The following is a 20,612-nucleotide window of genomic DNA, read 5'->3' on the forward strand; positions in this document are numbered from 1 at the left end:
TTCCTTTCAGAAAGAGGCAAAAAACATGACATGGATCCTTTCCTTTTTAATCAAGGAAGACTAAATATGGAACATTCTGCTTGGAGTTCCTATGTTTTCAGATGCAAAATTTCTCCTTGAGATAATTTTCTTAATTTTTCTATACTTCTTTACTCATCTCTTTTAGATGAATAATTGGATTACATGGCATAGCCAGCTGAGTTTTCAGGCATCTTCCTAATCATCAAGTAAATGGTACAAGTGCAATCAACACTGGAGGATCAGCTGTGGTTCAGATCTTCTGTACATACAGAGCCTTTGTTTATATCCGTTTGTATTTAAATTCTTTTGTATTCCCATTCCAGCACAATGGCTTTGAGCTGACAAGAGAGAAGACAGATGGAAAAGAGAAAATGCTTTGATTTTCCCTGTCAACATAAAAACTCGGAACCACATAATGCTATGGAAGGATTAGCAAATAACAATAAACTTAAGTATGTTGTTTCTAGTTGCTGAGGGCAGAGCAGTAATCCTACAATGCTTAGAGAAAGTGTGAAGTGAGGCTTAAGTAGTTTATATAAGGACAAGGGGAGGTCACTGTTTTCTCTGTTAGAGAAACAGCCTGAGCTAGAGAGCGAGTAAACTCAGATTTTTAGCCCTGCATCACTGATGAAATAGAAGTGCTTCTCTAAGCCTTTACCCAGTGAAAGAGGGCTGGGAAGCTTCCTGCCATTTTTCTAGAATCACTGTGCTGTGAAAAGTGTCTTAAAATACTTTAATTTAGAGATATTCATCATAAACCTTCAAAGGTCCTGGGGAATATGACCCAAGTTTCTCAGGGTTTTCTGCTAAGCTGGTTTGTTTCTGAAAATATCTTGATGAACCATAATAGAACAAATACTTATGAAAAAAACAAATAGAGGTAACTGCTCTTGACAAGATGTTTAAGTCCTGAAGAACTTTTACATTTTATACTATTTAAACTATTATTTTTTTCTCTCTAGAGATGTGGAAAAATTCTCTTGGGACAGATATCAACAGAAGGGTAGTTTCAACCTAACTCTCATGAGTCCCTCACTAGACAGACATCAAAGTGTTGGAACAAATCCAGAAAAGGGCAATAGAGCTGGAGAAGGGTCTGGAGAGTAAATCACATGAGGAACTGCTGAGGGAGCTGGGGATGTTTAACCCGGAGATCAGGAGGCTCAGGGGAGACTTGATTGCTCCCTACAACTACCCACCCATGGAGGGAGTGGAGACACTATCCCTGGAAGCATTCAAGAAATATCTGAATGTGAGACTGAATGCTATGGTTCAGTTGACCTGGTACTGTTTACTCAAACATTGGACTCACCTTGAAGGTCTTTCTTAAACTTAATGATTCTATGATTCCATACCACAAGAGGTCACTAGGCTATTTTTGGTACAATCCCAAAGCAGGCAGATAAAACACACAGTCTAAGTGTACTTCCAAAAATGCACAAAGGAAGCAAAAATATATTGCGATTAATTCATGGTATTGCCACAGCTCTTTATATTTGTTACAGGCACCTTTTAGAATGGTTTTAAACACAGAAATGGCATAATGACCAAAGCAGTGTGGCAAGGAGCCTTGATTGCTAAGGGGATATTAAAAGGTCTCTCATTGAAAGCTTTTAGTTCACTGGAAAATCCCAGATGTAAGCACTGACAATCCGAGGATTAAGCACTGAGAAATCAGAAACTTCCTTCAACTTCAGTTATAAAAAAAAACAGCCTTTGCAACCAGTACAGCTTCCAGTAACACTCATTAAGGGAAGACTGACCAAAATTTGTTTATTCCTTTCCACATTAGCAAAAAGTAATTTTCGGACTGATCCCTTTAGATAAAGCTAGGGCAGTTTCTGAAAAGTGGTAATAAATCCTTGCAAACACCAACATTTCCTTTTGTGCCATGAGCAGCTCCACAAGTATCACCTTTGCACTTCCACAGAGTTCTGCAGAACAGCAGCAAAGGAGAAAGAAGAAATGAGGATCTCTCTAGCAAGAGTTCTTAAATGATAGACCCTGACTGGTATGATCACATCTGAAGAGAATGCTTCCATAAAGACAAGCCTCTTTCTGTAATCCCTATCAGATCACCTTGCTTAGCTGTTTCTGGTAACAAAAAGCATGTGTCAACAGTAAACAGCAAGAGTGCCCAGACAACAATAACTGTAGTGAAGCTTGTCCTAACTCCATAACACTGAGCATCTGTTCTCAATGCTTCTGTGGGTCACTAAAACACCATATTCTGCAACCCACCTTAGCACAGCACAGCAGAAATCCAGGATGTCAAGAGGAGATCTACACCTTTTCTTGCATCTTGTATATAGATTTTATGTAATGCCTAGTTCTGCTACTTCTTAGTAGAAGTTTCTTTGGTACATACTGTCAACCCTGCATCAGTCTGTGTTTGTATAAAAGAATCTCAGAAAGCACTTGAGACCTATATGTGTAAGCTTTATAAAACACAGGAAAATGATGCAATCTTCCTAAAATTATAGCTCATTGTACTCTAATATGGATAATACAAACAGCAAATCTATTACCTATAACCATAAAAGATGACCAAGGATTTCTTAGGTATCACTATTTAGAAATTAGTTTTTATGGTAGAAATGCCCTCAGAGGCATCTGCATTCTGGTGCTACCTACCAGGCACAGAACTATGTCTATCTACATATTACTAGCAGAACTCTACAGAGTCGCATAAAGCAGTTTTGCCATCTGAAGTGTCCAGCTATTGTTGTCTGTACTCAATTAGTCTTCCCATCCCATCCCCTCTACATTCTCATGTCTCATCTCTCAAAAGAGGAAAGGAAAAGGGCAAAGAGAAGAGGTGAGTGAAGCACATGGAACAAATAAGGCTTCTCAGGAACAGCAGCAGCAGGAGCTACAGCTTTACCTTGAAACTGAATAGAACAGAATGATGCAACAGTACATTCCAGAACACGAAAAATGCTAAACACAGCACTGGCAAAAATTTCCTATATCAAGTGAGAAAGTAGCAACAGAAAAACTAAACTCAGGTAGCATAAATTCAGCATTTTGTGAATCAAAAAAAAGTCCCAGCCACCCTACACCACGTCTGGTTTGCAAAGCAGGTGGTTGCAAAACTATCAGAGGAAAATAAACTGGACATCTTAAACTACTCAGGTGTGTACTAAACATGCTCCAACTGCTAGGAAAATAAAGAAATGAACCAACATCAACATCGAAAGATGTGTTTTCTTCCCTTTCTCTCCAAACAGACTCAGGAAAGTAGAAGCAGCACAGAACAGTGAAGATCTGAGAGGCATCAAAAAATCTTGAGACTATTCATTGCAATATTGAAACGAGCTATGGGTATTATTCCATCTAATTCTTGGTCTTCCATGGAGTCCTGCATAAATGTTGTTATTCAAGACAAGGTTATCTGTCACATACTGGAGGACAAGACCACACTGCCTCTAATAATCATCACCCTCAAAAACTGCATGGATGTTATGTCAGCATTCCAGCACTAGAAATACTGCTCCAGGAGCTATACATCATACCTTCTTATCTTTTTAATTTACTGAAGGAACAGTACAACTTTCAACACTTTTCTGTAAATTTGGGCCTTACTCATCAATTAAAACTGAAGAACATTTGAAAGAAAATATATCATTCCATCTCAGTTGTATTTGATTATAACTCAAAAGTAATAAAAGTGCCATCAAGGAATACATTTCATTAAAGACAGGCTAGATTTAATTATTTACAGTGGTGCACAATCAGAAGCATCTGACAGATCTCAACAGCAATGCACTACCATGTTCAAGATCTTACCAGTGCTTTCCTTACAAAGCAGGTCCATACCTTGTCTCTCCAAGTGCAGCAAGGCAGATTTCTTCCTCTTCAGGACAATTCAATCCACTAAACTACAAGACTTGTTTCCTGGAGCTCATGTGAGCTCCACTACTTCTATCAATATGAACATTTCAGATGTTGCACATACAACTCCCATGACACGATTACACCAAGACAAACCTGGTTATGATGGTTCTCAGGTTACTAATATCATATTTTTCATTGTCTGTCATCTGAATTATATAAAAATTGTGCTTAAAAGTACAAAAGCTCTTGCTATTTCAACTAAAATACAAAAACAATTAAGACAATTATAAAGTTTTCCTGAAATCATTTCTCATTTCTGAAGCTTCCCAATTAAATAGTTATTCCTTTACCAACAGAAAGAAGCAAGATTTTTTTCCTCCCTTGAAAGCAACTCGAATATAACATAATAGTAAGAAATAAAACTGCAACTTTCAATTACTGCTAGTAAGCAGACATGGTATATTGACTGTCAACCAGCAAAAGAGTCGAACAAAAACTTGTTCTCTGACAAAAATCTGTTCTGAACTGATGCAGTTTGATTTCTCATTCAACTAACAGACATTGGCTTTCAAGTGTGAGTTTCCAGTGGAGTTCATTCTGTACTCCACAACAGAGAAAATAAGCCTTCCCTATATATACTCTTCACTATCTACTGCAAGTGTGAATTATGATGTCCTCTCTCTAACCTGGAGAGCCTATATAGTCTCTTCCTTTTCTTGGTATCTTAAACTGGTAGAAAGTTAATTGTTGTGTAATATATTTTAGAAGTTATTTCTAAATTGATAACCTTAATTTGGAAGCCTGACCATCCACATTTTGCCTCCAAAGCCCATATATCCAGCAGCATTTGTACATCATCCTGCTGAGGCCAAGCAACTGGATACTCTCCTTTCTCTGTTACGTTCATCATCCAAGCTTGAAGTACCTTATTTTTTATACATATCGTAGCTAATTTGAAACCTTCATATAACTAAAATACTATTAATTCCACAAGTAACTATTAATAAATACAATATAGCATTAAATATTAAAAAATATTCCCTTTTAATTAATATTGCCTTCTATTTAGTACTTCCTAGAAGATCCTATTTGACCTATCCTTTCCTCATGTTTTCACTTGTGTAATCAGTCAAGAAGAAAAATCCAAAATGCTTACCAAATACTAATGCACTTTAATTACATTGTGGTAATTCAAATACCCAACTTAAGAAGTTGCACAATCACTTAGTAAAATTGGACTAACCAATTGTGCAAAATCAACAGTAACTTCATGAAAATTCCTTTCTGGATTCCTCATATATTTATAATTTCATGTTACTAATTTTCATACTACTAAGACCTCTCTATTAGTTTTTTCCAACATTTTTAAATGTATTTTTTTATTTGTATTCTAAACAGAGGCACATAATTAACATCAAAGTCATGAAGAGTAGCAAAATATTTTTATATGTAAAAAAAGGTCTCATTAGTGTAAATGAAAAGTATCCTAAAATAGCTTAAATAGTGAAGCAATCTGCTAACGTTAACATGAGAATTCTATAAATCTTTTCCAGTTTTATGAGTGCACCATGAGATGTGCTTGTGCTACGTATTTTCCCATAACTTCACTTCCATTGCCTTAGTCTTATTCCTGTTTACTGACATTTCAGGCCAGATTTCTGTAAACTAGTTTAAAACAATTCAAACATGCTAGCCCCATGATCAAAACTATCTCCACTACTGAGGCCCCTCTGAATATTTTACCTTGTCACATTTTAACAGGTAATTAAAAAAAGAAAACATGTATCTAAACCGAAAAATGAGATTTGAAAAACTGCAGAAAATAATCTCTTCCAATAACATGAGCACATGGCAGGGATTTTCAGTTAAAAGCTACATTAGCTTGTTTATGCTAATACCTTTGAGACTTTATTTTGCAGAATTATAACCTCCAATAAGTCATACAGACCAGGTGTTGATAAGCAACAGCAACACAAAGTGCCGGCCATTTGCACTACCCTTAGAAATCAAACTCCTGTGGACTGATTTGATTTATAAGTGAATGAAATACAAACATCTACTAACATTAAAATGGAGAGAATTACATCTTGTAAAACTACAGCAACAGACACTGCTTTGCACATAATGCATATTTATACATCCTGGAAATGCATGATTGCTGACAAACTCAACAATGTAAATTTAAAACACCAAACATCACAAACAAACTGTTAGCAATTAACTTTCAAATACCAATAGCAACATCTCCATAAGCCAATTTCAAATCTATACGCTCAGGTCTTTATGGAAATCCTTCTCTTAAACAGGAATGTCACTGTCTTTTGTATGACTACTAAGCAGAATTTAAAAAAAAACACATGAAAATTTGAGCTCTTACTGGAAAATGGGGAGGGTATTGTCAAGAACTACATACTAGGAATCAGCTTCTTTTGTAACCAAAACTGCGTCTGGAATAACATAAAATCAGGTATTTAGAGAGATTTGAAGGGTTTCAGCAAACCAATTTAGTTTTATTCTTTAGGCATCAATCGAACAATGACCACTGCTGCATTTCAAGGTGTTTTTTAAAGTTCTTTTCAATCCAATATCCACTTACTTAGTTCTTAAGTAACTACCACATGTTACAAAACAAAATTCCTCAAATCTTTCAAACCACTAGATCTTTGTACATAGTATTCCTGACAAAGGAACTTTCTGGTCTTGAATGAGTCACTGCTGAAAGGAACAGTAAGGAATGTGATCTCACCTCGGAGGGAGCTGGGGCAGCTCAGCCTGGAGAAAAGGAGGCTCAGGGAGACCATATCACTCTCTACAAATACCTGAAAGGATGTTGTGGCAAGGTGGGTGTTAGTCTCTTCTCCCATGTGAGAAATACTGGATATCAGGAAAAATTTCTTCACTGAAAGGGCAGTCAGGCACCGGAACAGGCTGCCCAGGAACCACTATCCTGAAAGTCTTTAAAAACATATGGGTGTGGCACCTGGGGACATGGTTTAGTGGTGAACCTGGTGGTGCTGGTAAACAGTTGGACTTGATCTTAGAGGTCTTTTTCAGCCTTAACAATTATACGATTCAGAACATCATGTTTTCACCAGGCCTAGCAATTACCACATGGGCAGTTCTCTTTTTATGCATTTAAGTAAATGATATAACAAAGTTGCAGCATGTACTTCTCGTTTCCCAACACATAACAAGAAACACAGAATGATTTAGAGACACTGAATAAACATAGGTATACTAAAGAGAATTTGCCAGTTCCCTCAGCTCAGATTAGGTTAACTGGGTGGCTCCAAGGCTCACAGGCAACTTGCAGTGATTTAAATTTATCACATTTTGGTATGATTTGAAGTGATAGCAATTACTGTTAGATATGCACAAAGAGCAACTGAGATACACTATTTAAGCTAGTGGCTCAATGTCTGTTGCCAAGAGAAAAGCATAGCACAAATAGGTAAATGTAGAAGCCAGAAAACATTGCAGAAAACTCTAAACATAGCCAGCATTTTCCCCAAGTCCTATTTTTCCCCTTTTATAACCATGTTTAGATTAAATTCTGCAACAGAAAGTGAAATCACTCTGACTGAAAATCTAAAACAGTTTTAAAACTATAAACTATAATTAAAACACACAGTGGCATTACTACATGAATGACTTTTTTTCTCAGCAGACACAGGCATAGTTATACAAACTATTCCTCTTGTAGTTGAGACTGCTAATCTCTGCTGTAGGTTTTTACCTAGGGAAAAAAAAAATCCTGTTTTAAATGGTACCAGACAAGCTAAGGAAGTTCTTTGAAACTTCTGAGTCCATGAAGCACACAGATGGGGTTTCTCCACACTTCTTTTTGCACTACAGTAACTGTTAGCCATTCTTTCCCTCGAAAGTAAACTTAAAAGCACACAGTAAGCCTCTAATGCTGTTGGAGAGGTAACAAACCCAGCCCCCTTTCTCAGCAACCTTGTCACATAATCTGAATTTCAGTAACAAACCTCATTCCCTGGCATGTTAACTCCCTGCAGCATCTGTCACTGCTATGAATGGTTGATCATAAGTACCTCTGTAGTCATCTCAGTGCTATTAAGCAGATGGCAGCACTAAATCCAAATGATGTAGTACATCTCCCTGGTGGACTTTGTTTCCATACACTACCATTATTCCACAATTCCTCAGTGATAAATCTTATGTATTCTAGAGAACATTAAACAGTGAGCTGACAGTGACAATTGATTTATTAGCATCAATTTCCCTTTGCCATATGATTGTCTCTGCAAACACTTGTGCAGATCATGTATGGAGTCACGAAGGGACAGAAGCGCTTTGGCTCAATTTGAAACTTATTTCAGAGATTTAAAATAAAAGGTTTTCTTCCTTCATGCTGAAAATGTTTAAGCTGAGCCAAAATTTTAAATGAAGACAACTAAATGCTCCTGTTTCCTCCACAACACTATTATGTGACTTTTCATAATAAAAATTGGTCCAGCACTAACATCAGGTCATTAAAACACACACTGCTTTCTTCAATAAATCAAGGAAACTAATTAAAATTCTAGACAGGTTTAGGAAGTCTTAAGAGTGAGCTAGGTTGTGTAAGAATGCACATGTGCTGGGGAGGGACACTGGCAGGTACTTGTACATACATCTGACATAAGAAAATATCAGCACCAGGAGTCACAAGTTTGGCTTTCACTCTTGCAACTCATTTTTCCTTAAGATCATGAAGAGATTATTGGCACACAACTGCACATGTTAATTGCTCCATATGCATACAGAAAAATTGTATTAAGGAATTCCTGACTGCATAACATATAACCCTAGAACCTGACTTCACATCAGGGGCATGTAGTGATAGGGCAAGATGGGATGGTTTTAAACTAAAGTAGGAGAGATTTAGATTAGATATTAGGAGGAAATTCTTTACTGTGAAGGTGGTAAGACCCTGAAACAGGTTGGCCAGAGAAGCTGTGGATGTCCCATCCCTAGAAGTGCTCAGGGCCAGGCTGGATGGGGCATGGAGCAACCTGGTCTAGTGGGAAGTGTCCCTGCCCATGGCAGGGGGGTTGGAACTAGATGGTCTTTAAAGTCCCTTCCAGCCCAAACCATTTTATGATGCTATATTTGCTAGCCTTTGATTTTCAGAAATCGTGAAATATTTTGCTAAATTGAGATTGGTTTGTTTTTTTCATAACAAGACTAAGCAGACCAGTCGATTAACCATCCTAGTTTATACCAATAAAAGTAGCATTTTACAATCCATCTGCAAAACACTATAGACATGATTTAATCACATCTCTTCTAAAAATCAGTTCAGATAACTAGTCAAGCTCAGTATTACTCAAAGGGGTATTTGTTACCATAAAAAATAATTCTGTTAAAGGACATCCTGAAGCACTATCTGGGGCTTTGTTGAGTGAACAACCAACTGTGGAAAATAAATTGTTCTAAAGGAAAACAACTTGGGGTTTTTTTTTTGTTTTGTTGGGTTTTTTTGTTTGTTTTTTTTTTTTTAGATAGGATTACAGGGCATTAAGATAGATGAGAACTCAGAAAACTCTAATGTCTCTCTCCCTGTTAATGCTGTGACGTTTTAACAGAATCTTCCAAATGCCAAGCACAAGCAAGGATACAGCCTCACAGAGGGTCAAATAAAATGCCATTAAACTTCTAACCACTCACACTTTGGTATCAGCAAGCAGTTTAGTATAAAGAAAGGAAGAATTCAATTGCAGAGAAAGCATAGTCTCAACTACCGTAATGCACATATAAATACACAGTACGCTTTTGTTCATACCTGAACACATCACCATCCCAGTCCATCTCAGATTTGGCCATTTCTGGGAAATACACTTGAAATGTAAAATTAAAAGCAACCAAGGAGAGATGATGTGTTGTACTGAATGGTCAGATATGGAGAATGCGCTCCTGTGCACCTATAGCACAAGATGTGCTGTCACACAACATCATCTAGATCTCCAAAATTCCTAGATGTATTTCTAATTCTATTGCAAATTTCCATCTTTAACAGGGCAATCACTAAAGCAAAGCATTTAAAACAGAAATGAGCATTTCCACTGTCTCCACCATATCACACAATGTACACTTGTGAACATTAAACCCTGCTCCTGCACTCAAACTTGGTTATATACTAAATACTACTGCAAGATTTATCAGTTTACTAGCTATTTCTCAGGTTTCCTCAATATCATTAGTATTACAGTATTTATAGAGAAATCAATAGCAGAAGACATATTAGAAATGCTATTACTTAAAGATCACTATTTTCAGCTTAAGAAAGTGGATAACTTATTTCCACACACTGATCACTAAATGATCCGGTTTAGACACATGAATGCCCTCCATGTGCAAATGCAGTTTCCTTCTGTGTTTTATGAGGGCAAAATATCAAGAATGACATAAGGCTAAACTTTGAAAACAATGTAGTTTTCCTTAATTTCCTTCATAAGGGCATTGTAATGTATCTAAATATGGTAAGTATCTCATAAAAGTTGCACAACGACATTTTGCAATATGGGCTACTACTTGATATTCAGATTAAAGATAGGAATGCTGGTGTAGGGTACCTGAGAAGGCTGTTTATAGTTATTACTTTTTGCCTGCCAATACTATCCTAAAAATCTTTTTGCCAAGCCAGAAAATATGCCAGAAAATGAGTGCTGATATCCTGTGACAAACATGCAAGAGAATAATTTCTTCTTTTCTTTCACCACAGAGCACTTAATAAAATTAGGGGGGGAAAAAGCCAAATAGACATTCAAAAGATAACAAATTCATTAAAATCTAACAATACATGTATTGTGAAACTACAGGTAAAACACAAAGTTAAGCAATCACTTTATGATGTATCTCCTAGACAGCTAAGCATGTGCACATATACTTAAGAATCATATATTAATCCTTTAGAAGACCAATTTCATTCCTTGGGAGATATGGTTTTTTTCCTAACTTTAGGTCAAAGGAAGAACATTTCAGTGAAAACTTTCTTAACATGGAACAAAATCAAATCCAAGTAATGTTTAGCTTTGGCTCTGGCAAATGACTTTGTAATGAAGTCCAAATGTTTGTGTGCAATAAACCCATTTACCACCACTAGAAGCAGTAAACCAGAACAGAATTACCAACATAAAAGTTGAGGATTACTTTAGCAATTTTCTTTTTGAGGAAAGAAAATCCATTACCAGCAGCTGCTCTTGAAACGTAACACTGTACAGAGTCTCATATTTCGGAGACTACACTACTGGTTTCTTAAGTCATATTATTTTTACCAATTTTCACCACCTTAGATCCTGTAGGAGCCAAGTATCACACAAAGGTAATTTAATTTTTTTAGTTCTCAACAATAACAACACTGGTACTTTCCACTATGTTTTTCACATTGACTAAGTTGAGAACAGAAAAATCCTCATTTTCACAACACAACTGAAGTTGAGTGCAACAACACTACAGCAAAACAGGTGTCAGGTGTAAAAAACTTTGTTCTCAACTGTGCTGTGAACAGTTCTACACTATTTGAAATAAAGTTCCATTGTAAACCTTGCATATTTAGCAGAAGGTAAAACAGGCTAAGGAACGTCTATTTACCAACACCTCAATACCCACCAATGTCTTCCTCTCCTATTCCATCTTCTCTCCAGTGAGCAAAGTTTGATGCTCGAATCAGCCTAAATAACCCAAGTAGTAATGCAGAGCTACAAGATTTCTTTTTTTATTAATAATTTTTCTGAACATTATTGTTGCAACCATTTCAAGTTTTTTTGCCTGCAGAAGCCTGGACAGTAAAGAGTTAATGCATCACTCAGCTTCAAACACTGTTCATGATTCAAGTGAACAAGTTAAAACATGATATGCCTGGAAAGGGTTGCAGAAAGGCTGAGTAGCACCTCCTTGGAGCCAATTTTCCTGCTCAGGTCCATGGTGATCACACAACATACATAGCAAGCACAGAAGTGAGGTTAAGGAACAGGCAAGACCAATAGATGGGGATTGAGATCACCAAGGACCCAAAGCAATCCCTGACTCATCTCAGGAACTCCATCTGAAGACTGCTCATGCCTCAGTGTTACCACAGACACAAAGAACTCCCTCCCTGGGAAGGCATCCAGGTGTTGCCATGCTAACTTTAATGTATATCACAAGAGAAACCTTTTGCTTCACAGGCTCCCATCCCAAACAAATTGAGACTGTGACCATCACAGTTTATGGACATGAAAATTACCATAATTAAGTCTCATCACTGGATGGTGACATCTTTCCTCTCCCAATGTACTTCTATCCTTTCTTCATATACTATTTCCTGACACTGTTTGTAGAAAAGAACCAAAATAGCCACCTAATTCTGCTGCAATCATTTTAAAATACATCTGCCTCATGTACACCTGTCATTCAGTGTCATTTCACTCTAATTCAACCCAAGAGAATTTATTAACAGGAACCTTAGTTGCCCTGCCTCAGACACAGGTCATACCATTGCCATAAAAGTTTCAAGACATTCTCAAAGACATCACAAAATCTATTGAGCAAATTATGAAAACTTGGTCCAAGAGAAAAAGAGTGAAAATAAATTACAACTCAGTCAAAGGTGCACAGATGTTCCTTTTCCAGACAGGCACATTGGAATTACCCAAGAATGGGGATGATCAGCCAAGCTGCTACATTTCTCATGTGATTTTTACCATTAAGTTCTACGTAAAGGAAGTAGCTTGTACTTATTAATGTTTTTCCCATCATTGGGACATATTAGTATTCTTTGCAATTAATGGAATTGCCAAATAGTGACTCCTTTGAAGAAAGTAAAATTTTAAGAAATCAAAAGTGCTTAAACATACTGCTGACAATGAAGTGGGGGAAGGAAAACACAAGGCAAGAGATGCAAAGTTGCCACAAGAAAGTCCACAAGGCAATAATACAAACCGAAGGTTGTACTTACTCAAATAAAGGTAAAATACTAGAATATAACCTTGTTAAAGTAGTAGGAAATGCAATCAACTTCGTGTTTCAGATGATTTAATACCTTTTATAGTTTTTCTCCTCTCCTCTCCTTGCTCACTCCTCTCTCCCAAAATGAATCTGAATTAAATTTCCCTGAATTTTCTAAACTTTTAAATACTATCTGATTTACAATTTGTCAGAATTAAAACTGATTCAAGTCCTCAGTCTGTTTCTTTTCAGACACTCAGAAACAACTTTTATGTTTATTTGATACTAAAGACAAATAACGCACATGATTGTTTCTAAAAAGCCTCTCATAAAATATTTAGTATTTGAGTTGAAATTGAAAATCTTTAAGTAAAACTAACTAGCCAACCATAGAATTTTTCAATGTAATTACAGTTGATTTGGAAGCTTACCTTTGTGCTTGAGTGCTGTAGCTGTTATCATAGGAATCATAGCTTTGTTCATCATAAGCAGCTCCATAGCCATCATCATACTCCTGAAATGATATAAAAGAAATGCAATATTAACCATAAGCTCACTCCAGAAACAAAGCAGTAACCTATTTCTACATATGGAAGACAATACTCTCCTAAAACGTATGTATGACGTATGTACACCATGAAGTGGCAAAATCTTAATACTAATAGAGACTACTTCCATCTACAAATCTAAGACTAATTTCTCTAAGGTTTTTTTAACTACTGGCAATGTGCTTCTAAAAGATTTTTTTTTTTTTTTTTTAGTTAACATGGCTTGTGCAGAGACAGGACAAACATGTCATGTCCTCATGGTCTTGAATATGAGAGAACTACCGATCTTCAGGAAAGCTCTGGGAAGCATTTGAGGAAACAAAACACCTGGATAAATACTGTGCATCTGACTAAAGGTAGTTGACTTATTTTTGGACAATAAATTCAATATTCTACGTAGTCTACAGATAGGAAAGGAGTTCCCTAGAGATAAGACTAGTAAGAATTTTACCACTTTCAATGTCCTGGGTACACTGTCAACTTGTGGAAGTTAAGCATCCATTAAGAAACTAGAAGTAAGGATTTCCTACTCTTCTCCATACTATGCACACTATTTAAGTATACAATGTAACACTTCTCAAAATAGCACTATATTTAAACACCAATTTGAACAAAGCACTGAGTCGAACTTCTCTATGGTTTGTAGCAAAAGAAAAAAAATAAGTGACATTAAGGCTGTGTTTCCCCAGAGAAGGATGAACTACAGAAATCCAAAGAACTGTCATCAATTTATTGTTTTGTCCAATAATACACCTCAGATAAACATAGGAAAAGTAGAAACACCACATCCTTTGTGTATCCTAGTAAATCCTAACACCAAACTCCTATCTAAAGGTGCCAAAGACCTCACTGGATATTTACGGGTATCTTGTCCAGTTTTGGAAGACGAGACTGACCTAATAAGGAATTTTGAAAACTGGGGGACCCAGAGAACTGAAAATCAGGAACAATCAGGTAAATATACATATATACACATGGTGTTTTCTGAATGTGTATCAATTGAAAAGATCAAATCTCATGACAGGACCAACATTTCCAGGAGAATGAACCTTTAAGAATATTTCAGCAATAACAGAAAACATAACTGACCAGAACTATCAATTAGATAGGGATGATAAATGATGGATTATCCAACTCTAGTAGAAAGCATCATCAGTAATGGGAATCTGACAGCTTTCTAGGCATCATAAAAAAGCTTTCTATAGCAGAAGCCAACTGATAGGAAGCTTAAATTCCTGAGTTTTTAGCAAGCTTTCCAATCATTTGAAATTGCTTATATGGAAAACAGGCAATCTACTCATCAATACAGCTTCAACCACTGCTAGATTAGTGCACATAATTGTTTCCCACCAGTGATTAGGCGAAGGCTGTCTGTGAACATTTGCCAGCATAAAGGAATGACTCTATTCATTGGCTGAGAAGAAGAAACTAGGTTTCTTCCAATTGTCTGCTTCCTGGAGATCCATGGATGAACAGTTCCACCTGGAAATGTATTTTCTATTTCAGTAATTCACTGCTCTGAAACTATAAATTAGAAGTCTTAGCCTTTTCTTGCCCATCAGATAAGGATTTTTCTTGACAAGCCACAGACTAACCCCCCAAACCACTACCTCCTGGCAATTATTGTGAACACACACTTTATTACTTATTAATGCAATACACAGACATCTGTTACCAATACAGACCTTTATCAACAGCAGAGGCTGCCTGAGTCAACTTAACTGCTCTGTTCCAGAACATTTACATGATATTTGGTCTCCTCTCATAGCCTCTCCCAACTGTGAACGGCCATCCCCTGAGAAGGGCTTCCAAACTTCAAACTGCATATGTAGCAGTGGCAACAAATGGAAGCAGAGGGTTGAAATCTCCTTTTTAACACATTAGGAAAGCTTCGTCACTAAAGAATCACTGGAGAACCCTTAAGCAATCAGTCCTATTATTCACATTTATGTTAACTATTTTACTAAAAAAAAAAATGATCATGAAAGAAAGGGGATAATAGGCTACTTCAAAATTATGGTTCACCTATGACTTCTTAAAGACAAAAGAACAAAGTAAATTTGAAGTAAGAAGATCCTTCATAACACATCCAGCAGAACAAAAGGAAAATTTGGAGGAGGTCCATGCTGTATCAGACTGAAGTGTTTCTAGTATTAGCACACTTCTTTCTGAGAATTTTTGCCCAGGACTCATTACTGTTCATCACTTTGTGTGTTAGTAAGTTCAGCACTGCTGAAATTAAGCCCTACATTATAATGTTGTTGAAGGTGGATTTTAAAAACCTTGAATGTAAAGATATCTGCTTTGTAGTTTATACGTAGGACTCCTGTCACTTGGAATTAAAATTATCAAAATTTGCTGCTGCAATTACTATAATCTGCTTAAACAGATCAATTCCTTTTTTTTTGCTGTGTTTGATAGAATCTTAGAACGGTTTGAGTTAGAAGGGACTTTAAAGATGATCTAGTTCCAACCACATCATGTGGGTAGGGAAACCTTCCATTGGACCAGGTTGCTCAGAGCCCCATCCAATCTGTCCTTGGACACTTCCAGGGATGGGGCACTCACAACCTCTCCAGGCAACCTGTTCCAGTGCCTCACCGCCCTCACAGTAAAAAAAAAAAATTCCCTAATATTTACAGCTATAAACCCCAGAGTTTGCACTAACTCAAGATAAACATGTGCAACGTGCTCCAAAAATAGAATGGGTTTGCTTTCAATGGCTTGTTCTGTTAGGAGATAAGAGATTCACATTCCAAAATGTGTTTACTGTGCACTATTCCCTTGAAGTAGTAATTGGGCAGGGGCAGCTGAAGTGTGTTTCAGAGCTTTGCCTGAATTAGGTCTGACAGTATTTGCTCTTATTTGTACACTGTTTGAAAACTTTCTCTTTCAGGAGGTTACAAATAAGCTCAGCCAAGGCAGAATGTTTTACATTTTAAATTAAATCCACACTACTTAAGTATTTTCTTTCTGAATCAGACCTCTTATGGTTTCAGTAAATGTTTTCTTTAACTTCATTTAGTATTTAGGTGAAATATCTTTGGCCATCTGGTATGATTCATTCGTATAAAATAACATGCTAACATAAATGAAAATAACTATAATTTTACACATATATAATGAAAAGGGACAGAATAGAACTTATATGCACAGATATCCTGTACTAAAGTACAACACTGTACAATGTACATTCTACTGAATACAAGCATTGCCCATATAGACTTCTTTCTATATAATACAGAATTATACCTCCATAAGAATCTTTTAATTGCATTTTACCTGCTGATTTTTTAGCATCTTTCAAGTACTTATAAAAGCATTCATCTTTATATTTAAAGCCATCCATCTTCACATGGATGACAGTGTCTCTATTTCTACTACCTATCAAAAGCAATACAATGGACTTCCCTCTCTATTCATATGACATAAATCTACAAAGAGCTATTCAACTCTATAAAGAACTATTCCTAATGACACAGATATCAGGAAGTTAACTGGAAAAGTTTTATTTCCCTACCCTACTCAAATAGCCAAAAGGCTAAACAAGATCACATCTTCATTCCATAAACAGAATGTAATAGTTTAACCCAGGCTCTTTCCTGGTAACCAGATGTAACTAGAGAAGGGCTTGTCTCCTAGGTATTCCTCACTCATTCTTTCCCCTTCCATGGGGTAAGAGACAAGAGACAGGGAGTTTAGCTCACTTCAGTTTCCAGTGAGGGTGGAGTGTAGACAGTTCACTGCTGCTGCTCAGCCCTTACCAGAGGCACGCAGAAGATCAGGGAAAGAGCACGAGTGAGACCCCCCCACATGAGAGAAAAAGGCTAGCTTTCTTCTAAGAGCGGTTGGTGAGATCGTGTTGTACTGGTTTACTCAATGGGTAGGTGGGGGTGTCTTTTGCACCCATTGTTTTTTTGTTTTGTCTCTTTGTCACCCTTTCCCCTCCCCCCCTTCCCTTTTCTTCTTCCCTATTGTGGGTGCAAATTGTATACACATAATTGTAAACATTTAAAGAATACACATATATATTATTGACTTGGCTCAGCTTCTTTCAGTTTTTTTTCTTCCTCCCACTTTCCTTTTCCCTGCTTTGAAGAGCTGGGGGGGGGGGGGGGGGGGGGGAGGCAGAGGAAAACCAAGGCACAGGATCAAGACAGATCATTTGAAAAGAATATGAAATTACTCTGTAAAATCTCAAACCTTAGTAATAAACTCCTTTATTAAGGCAACCTAAAAGCACATTTTTCTTAAAGAGAAGTTCTACCTGCAGTGGTTTCAATGATAGTGCCCACAGCTGAGATAAATTCAAAGAGCAGCACTGGTAACTAATTGCTCAGTGTAAAGTTCAGACATTTATCATGAACAGAATCAAAGGCAATGTGTAAATATGCACCCTTCAAATATATTGTTACCATCATACCTCAAAAAATGATAAAAGCAATCCTTGCCAAAGCTTCTGCACTACTTGAAACATTATAAATCATGTAAGTCTTGTTGATCAGTGCTTTGTTTCTAATTACAACAGTACTCTAAACACACCCTTGTTGGGGGGGAATAGAAAATGGCAGTTTTAAATTATAATCTGCTGGCAGTGACAATGACAGACTAGTGTTTGGACCTTCTTTATGGAAAACCAAAAATGTTTCAAAGAAAAAGACAGGAAAAAAGAAGAGGGTTAAAATGACCTTTTAAAAAAGGCCATTTACAGTGCTGAAAAAAAAATAAAATCATGAAATCAATGAGAAATCAATTTTTCAGCTGTTCCCATCTAAGGAAATCCATCAAGGGAAAAAAATTAAGGCCTTTATCAGTACTACTAAAATGTTTTTGTTTCTTTTCCTCATCATTCTCTGAACCTAATACTTATACTACTACTTTATTCGAGAATACTGAAGGAACCTATTACTTTTAGATAAAAACTATCAAATTTAAAAAAAAAATATTTCTACACAGATTAACTTGAAGGAGAAAACACAAAACAACACCAGTGCAGTGAAGAATATTTTTTTTTTTCAAATTAGAATTATAAAAGCAAAGAACAGAGATTTTGTTATGTGGAAATAACATCCCCCATCACTTAATCAACAGGGGATATGGAGCAATCAAAACAAATATGGGTAGCTACTACCATCTAAAGTCTGAGTGCTGACATTAAGGACATTTGCAGCAAACATGCACAGACTGTAAACTCTCATTTTGGAGATTTTCATCTGTTGTAATCTAGAAGGAGCTTAGTGCATATTCAACCAGAATAGACATTCCTGGAATGAGTCATGTACTAGCGGATTGTTTTTCATGCACCTCAAAAAAAAAATCCCCAAAGAGCTGCTAATGAATACAGACAGTAACATTTAAACCAAATTACCATCAGACCAAAATAAGTCTGGTTTTCCATGCACAACAGCAGGAAGCAGTGTTGGAATCAGGAGGGCAACTCATGCTCATTCAGTAATACCAAGTGTAATATGAGCAGTTAAACTAAAATACTTTGAAAAGAATTTTCTATGAACTTCATATGTCAGTTTTGAGATAGGGAAGTGGAAAAGCTTTTCATCCCTTTCTCAAAAATATTTTACTGTTTCTACAGCCAATGTCACCCAAGTTCCTGGGCAAAATGGAAATATTTTGCATTCTCTCTCACTCCATCTCATTCTGAAAACCTCAGAGAAGGTCAAAGATGTGAAGTAAAACAAAACAATTAATTGAAGGGATAAAAATTTGAAACATTTCTTTTACATTTATCTCTTCTTACTTGTCCTAAAAATTCCATGCATGAAAAAGAACATTGTAAAGGGGAAAAAATGCCAAGAAATAATGTTTTCATGTTATGAACTTGCCTTCCAAAAGTCTGACTCAAATTCACCCTGACTTTAGGAATAGTCTCAGCACTTCTGAAAAGCCAGAACTTCGCTATCACTTCTTAAAAAAGGGTGTAATACCTATGTGCAAACCACAACATTATGCACAAAGGGGAAGAGAGACAGTATGGGCAAAATATAATTTCTCTAGTTCTTTGAGACTGAAATTACTTTAAGCCCTTTTTCAGGAACCCAAACAAAAAGCTTTCATCCAAAATAACTAAGCAAATAAAAACACTGATTTAAAATGTTGCATATCATTACGAGACTATCAACATTCAGAAGACCAAGGTAAACTAAAACAAGGTGTAACTGATGTAAAGTGACATTGAAATTATACTTAATCTCCGATCAAGACTTTAAATTCTTTTCAAAGTCTTATGTCATCTGGACTAGCCCTTTGGCTAATATGTTGCCATCTCAACAAGCATTTTGTAAATGAATTTTTTTTATTTTCATATGGTATATAGAGTTTTTGCTCTTTTTTCCTACAGGTCTTTCCTTCTTCAACCACAAACAGCAAGTGAATGCTAATGAGAAAAATCTACTTTAAAAACAGTTCACCAGGCAAAATCAGCAGTGTATTGATAGCTCCAAGAAACTGCTTCCACATTAATACTAATTCAGTTTTTCAAAATCTAAAGTAATTATGATCTCAAAAGGGAGACAGGGTATTCAGGCTCAAGGCTGGAGATTAAAACAGAGAATTTGCAGTAGCTTTCTAAAAAAAATGAACTAAATAGGCTATAGGTTTCTCAGTTGAATGGACACTCCCCTGTAAATAGTAAGAATTTGCAATCATTCTTTTCATTAATGGATACTTACATTCATATTTTATAATAACCACTGGATCATGAAATTAATTTCTTAGCCATTCAGCCAAACGTTATTTGTGAACAAACTTCCCCTAAGTCCTACCTACTTCATGAACCAGAAAGCTTTAAAAAACAATTATCCCTAAGCTATAGGGTCTTGCAAAATCAGGAAATAACTAAATGTAGATTTTAAAGAGTAAATTTATAAGTTTATCAGTAACTTTTTCACATCCAACTGTTCTGTACATCCTACTGAGGAGCCTGTGTCTAAGTTAAAAAAATCTGGATGTAATTGGAGATGGTTTATAAAGTTCTTTTTCAAGTTACAATTTATTTTACATTAGAAAAGCTCCCTTGGTCTCTTATTGGTCGACCTTCCACATTGTCACTTAAAGTCCAATTATTAGTGCCTAAAAAGTGATTATGAACTCAGATTAAACATCACTTTGCATTTAACACTTGAGCAAACAAAATTGGATTTGACATGGCATCATCACAAATCTATTCATAAAAATGACAGGAAAATTGATAGAATATTTATAAAACATTCAACCTTACAAAATAAAAACAAAAGCAAATAAAAATCTATTCTTAAAAAG

General features: G+C 36.2%; 1 protein-coding gene across 1 annotated transcript in view; it reads right to left on the reverse strand.

Moving 5' to 3' along the window:
* Positions 1-20,612, reverse strand: part of KHDRBS3 (KH RNA binding domain containing, signal transduction associated 3) — a 94,353-nt gene that overhangs the window by 10,059 nt on the left and 63,682 nt on the right. The window contains exon 7 of the mRNA XM_071553797.1: positions 13,221-13,303. Coding sequence (XP_071409898.1) covers positions 13,221-13,303 — 83 coding nt within the window. The remainder of the gene's footprint in view (positions 1-13,220; positions 13,304-20,612) is intronic.

This window comes from Pithys albifrons, chromosome 4, assembly GCF_047495875.1.
Source record: "Pithys albifrons albifrons isolate INPA30051 chromosome 4, PitAlb_v1, whole genome shotgun sequence".
NCBI classification, from domain to species: domain Eukaryota; kingdom Metazoa; phylum Chordata; class Aves; order Passeriformes; family Thamnophilidae; genus Pithys; species Pithys albifrons.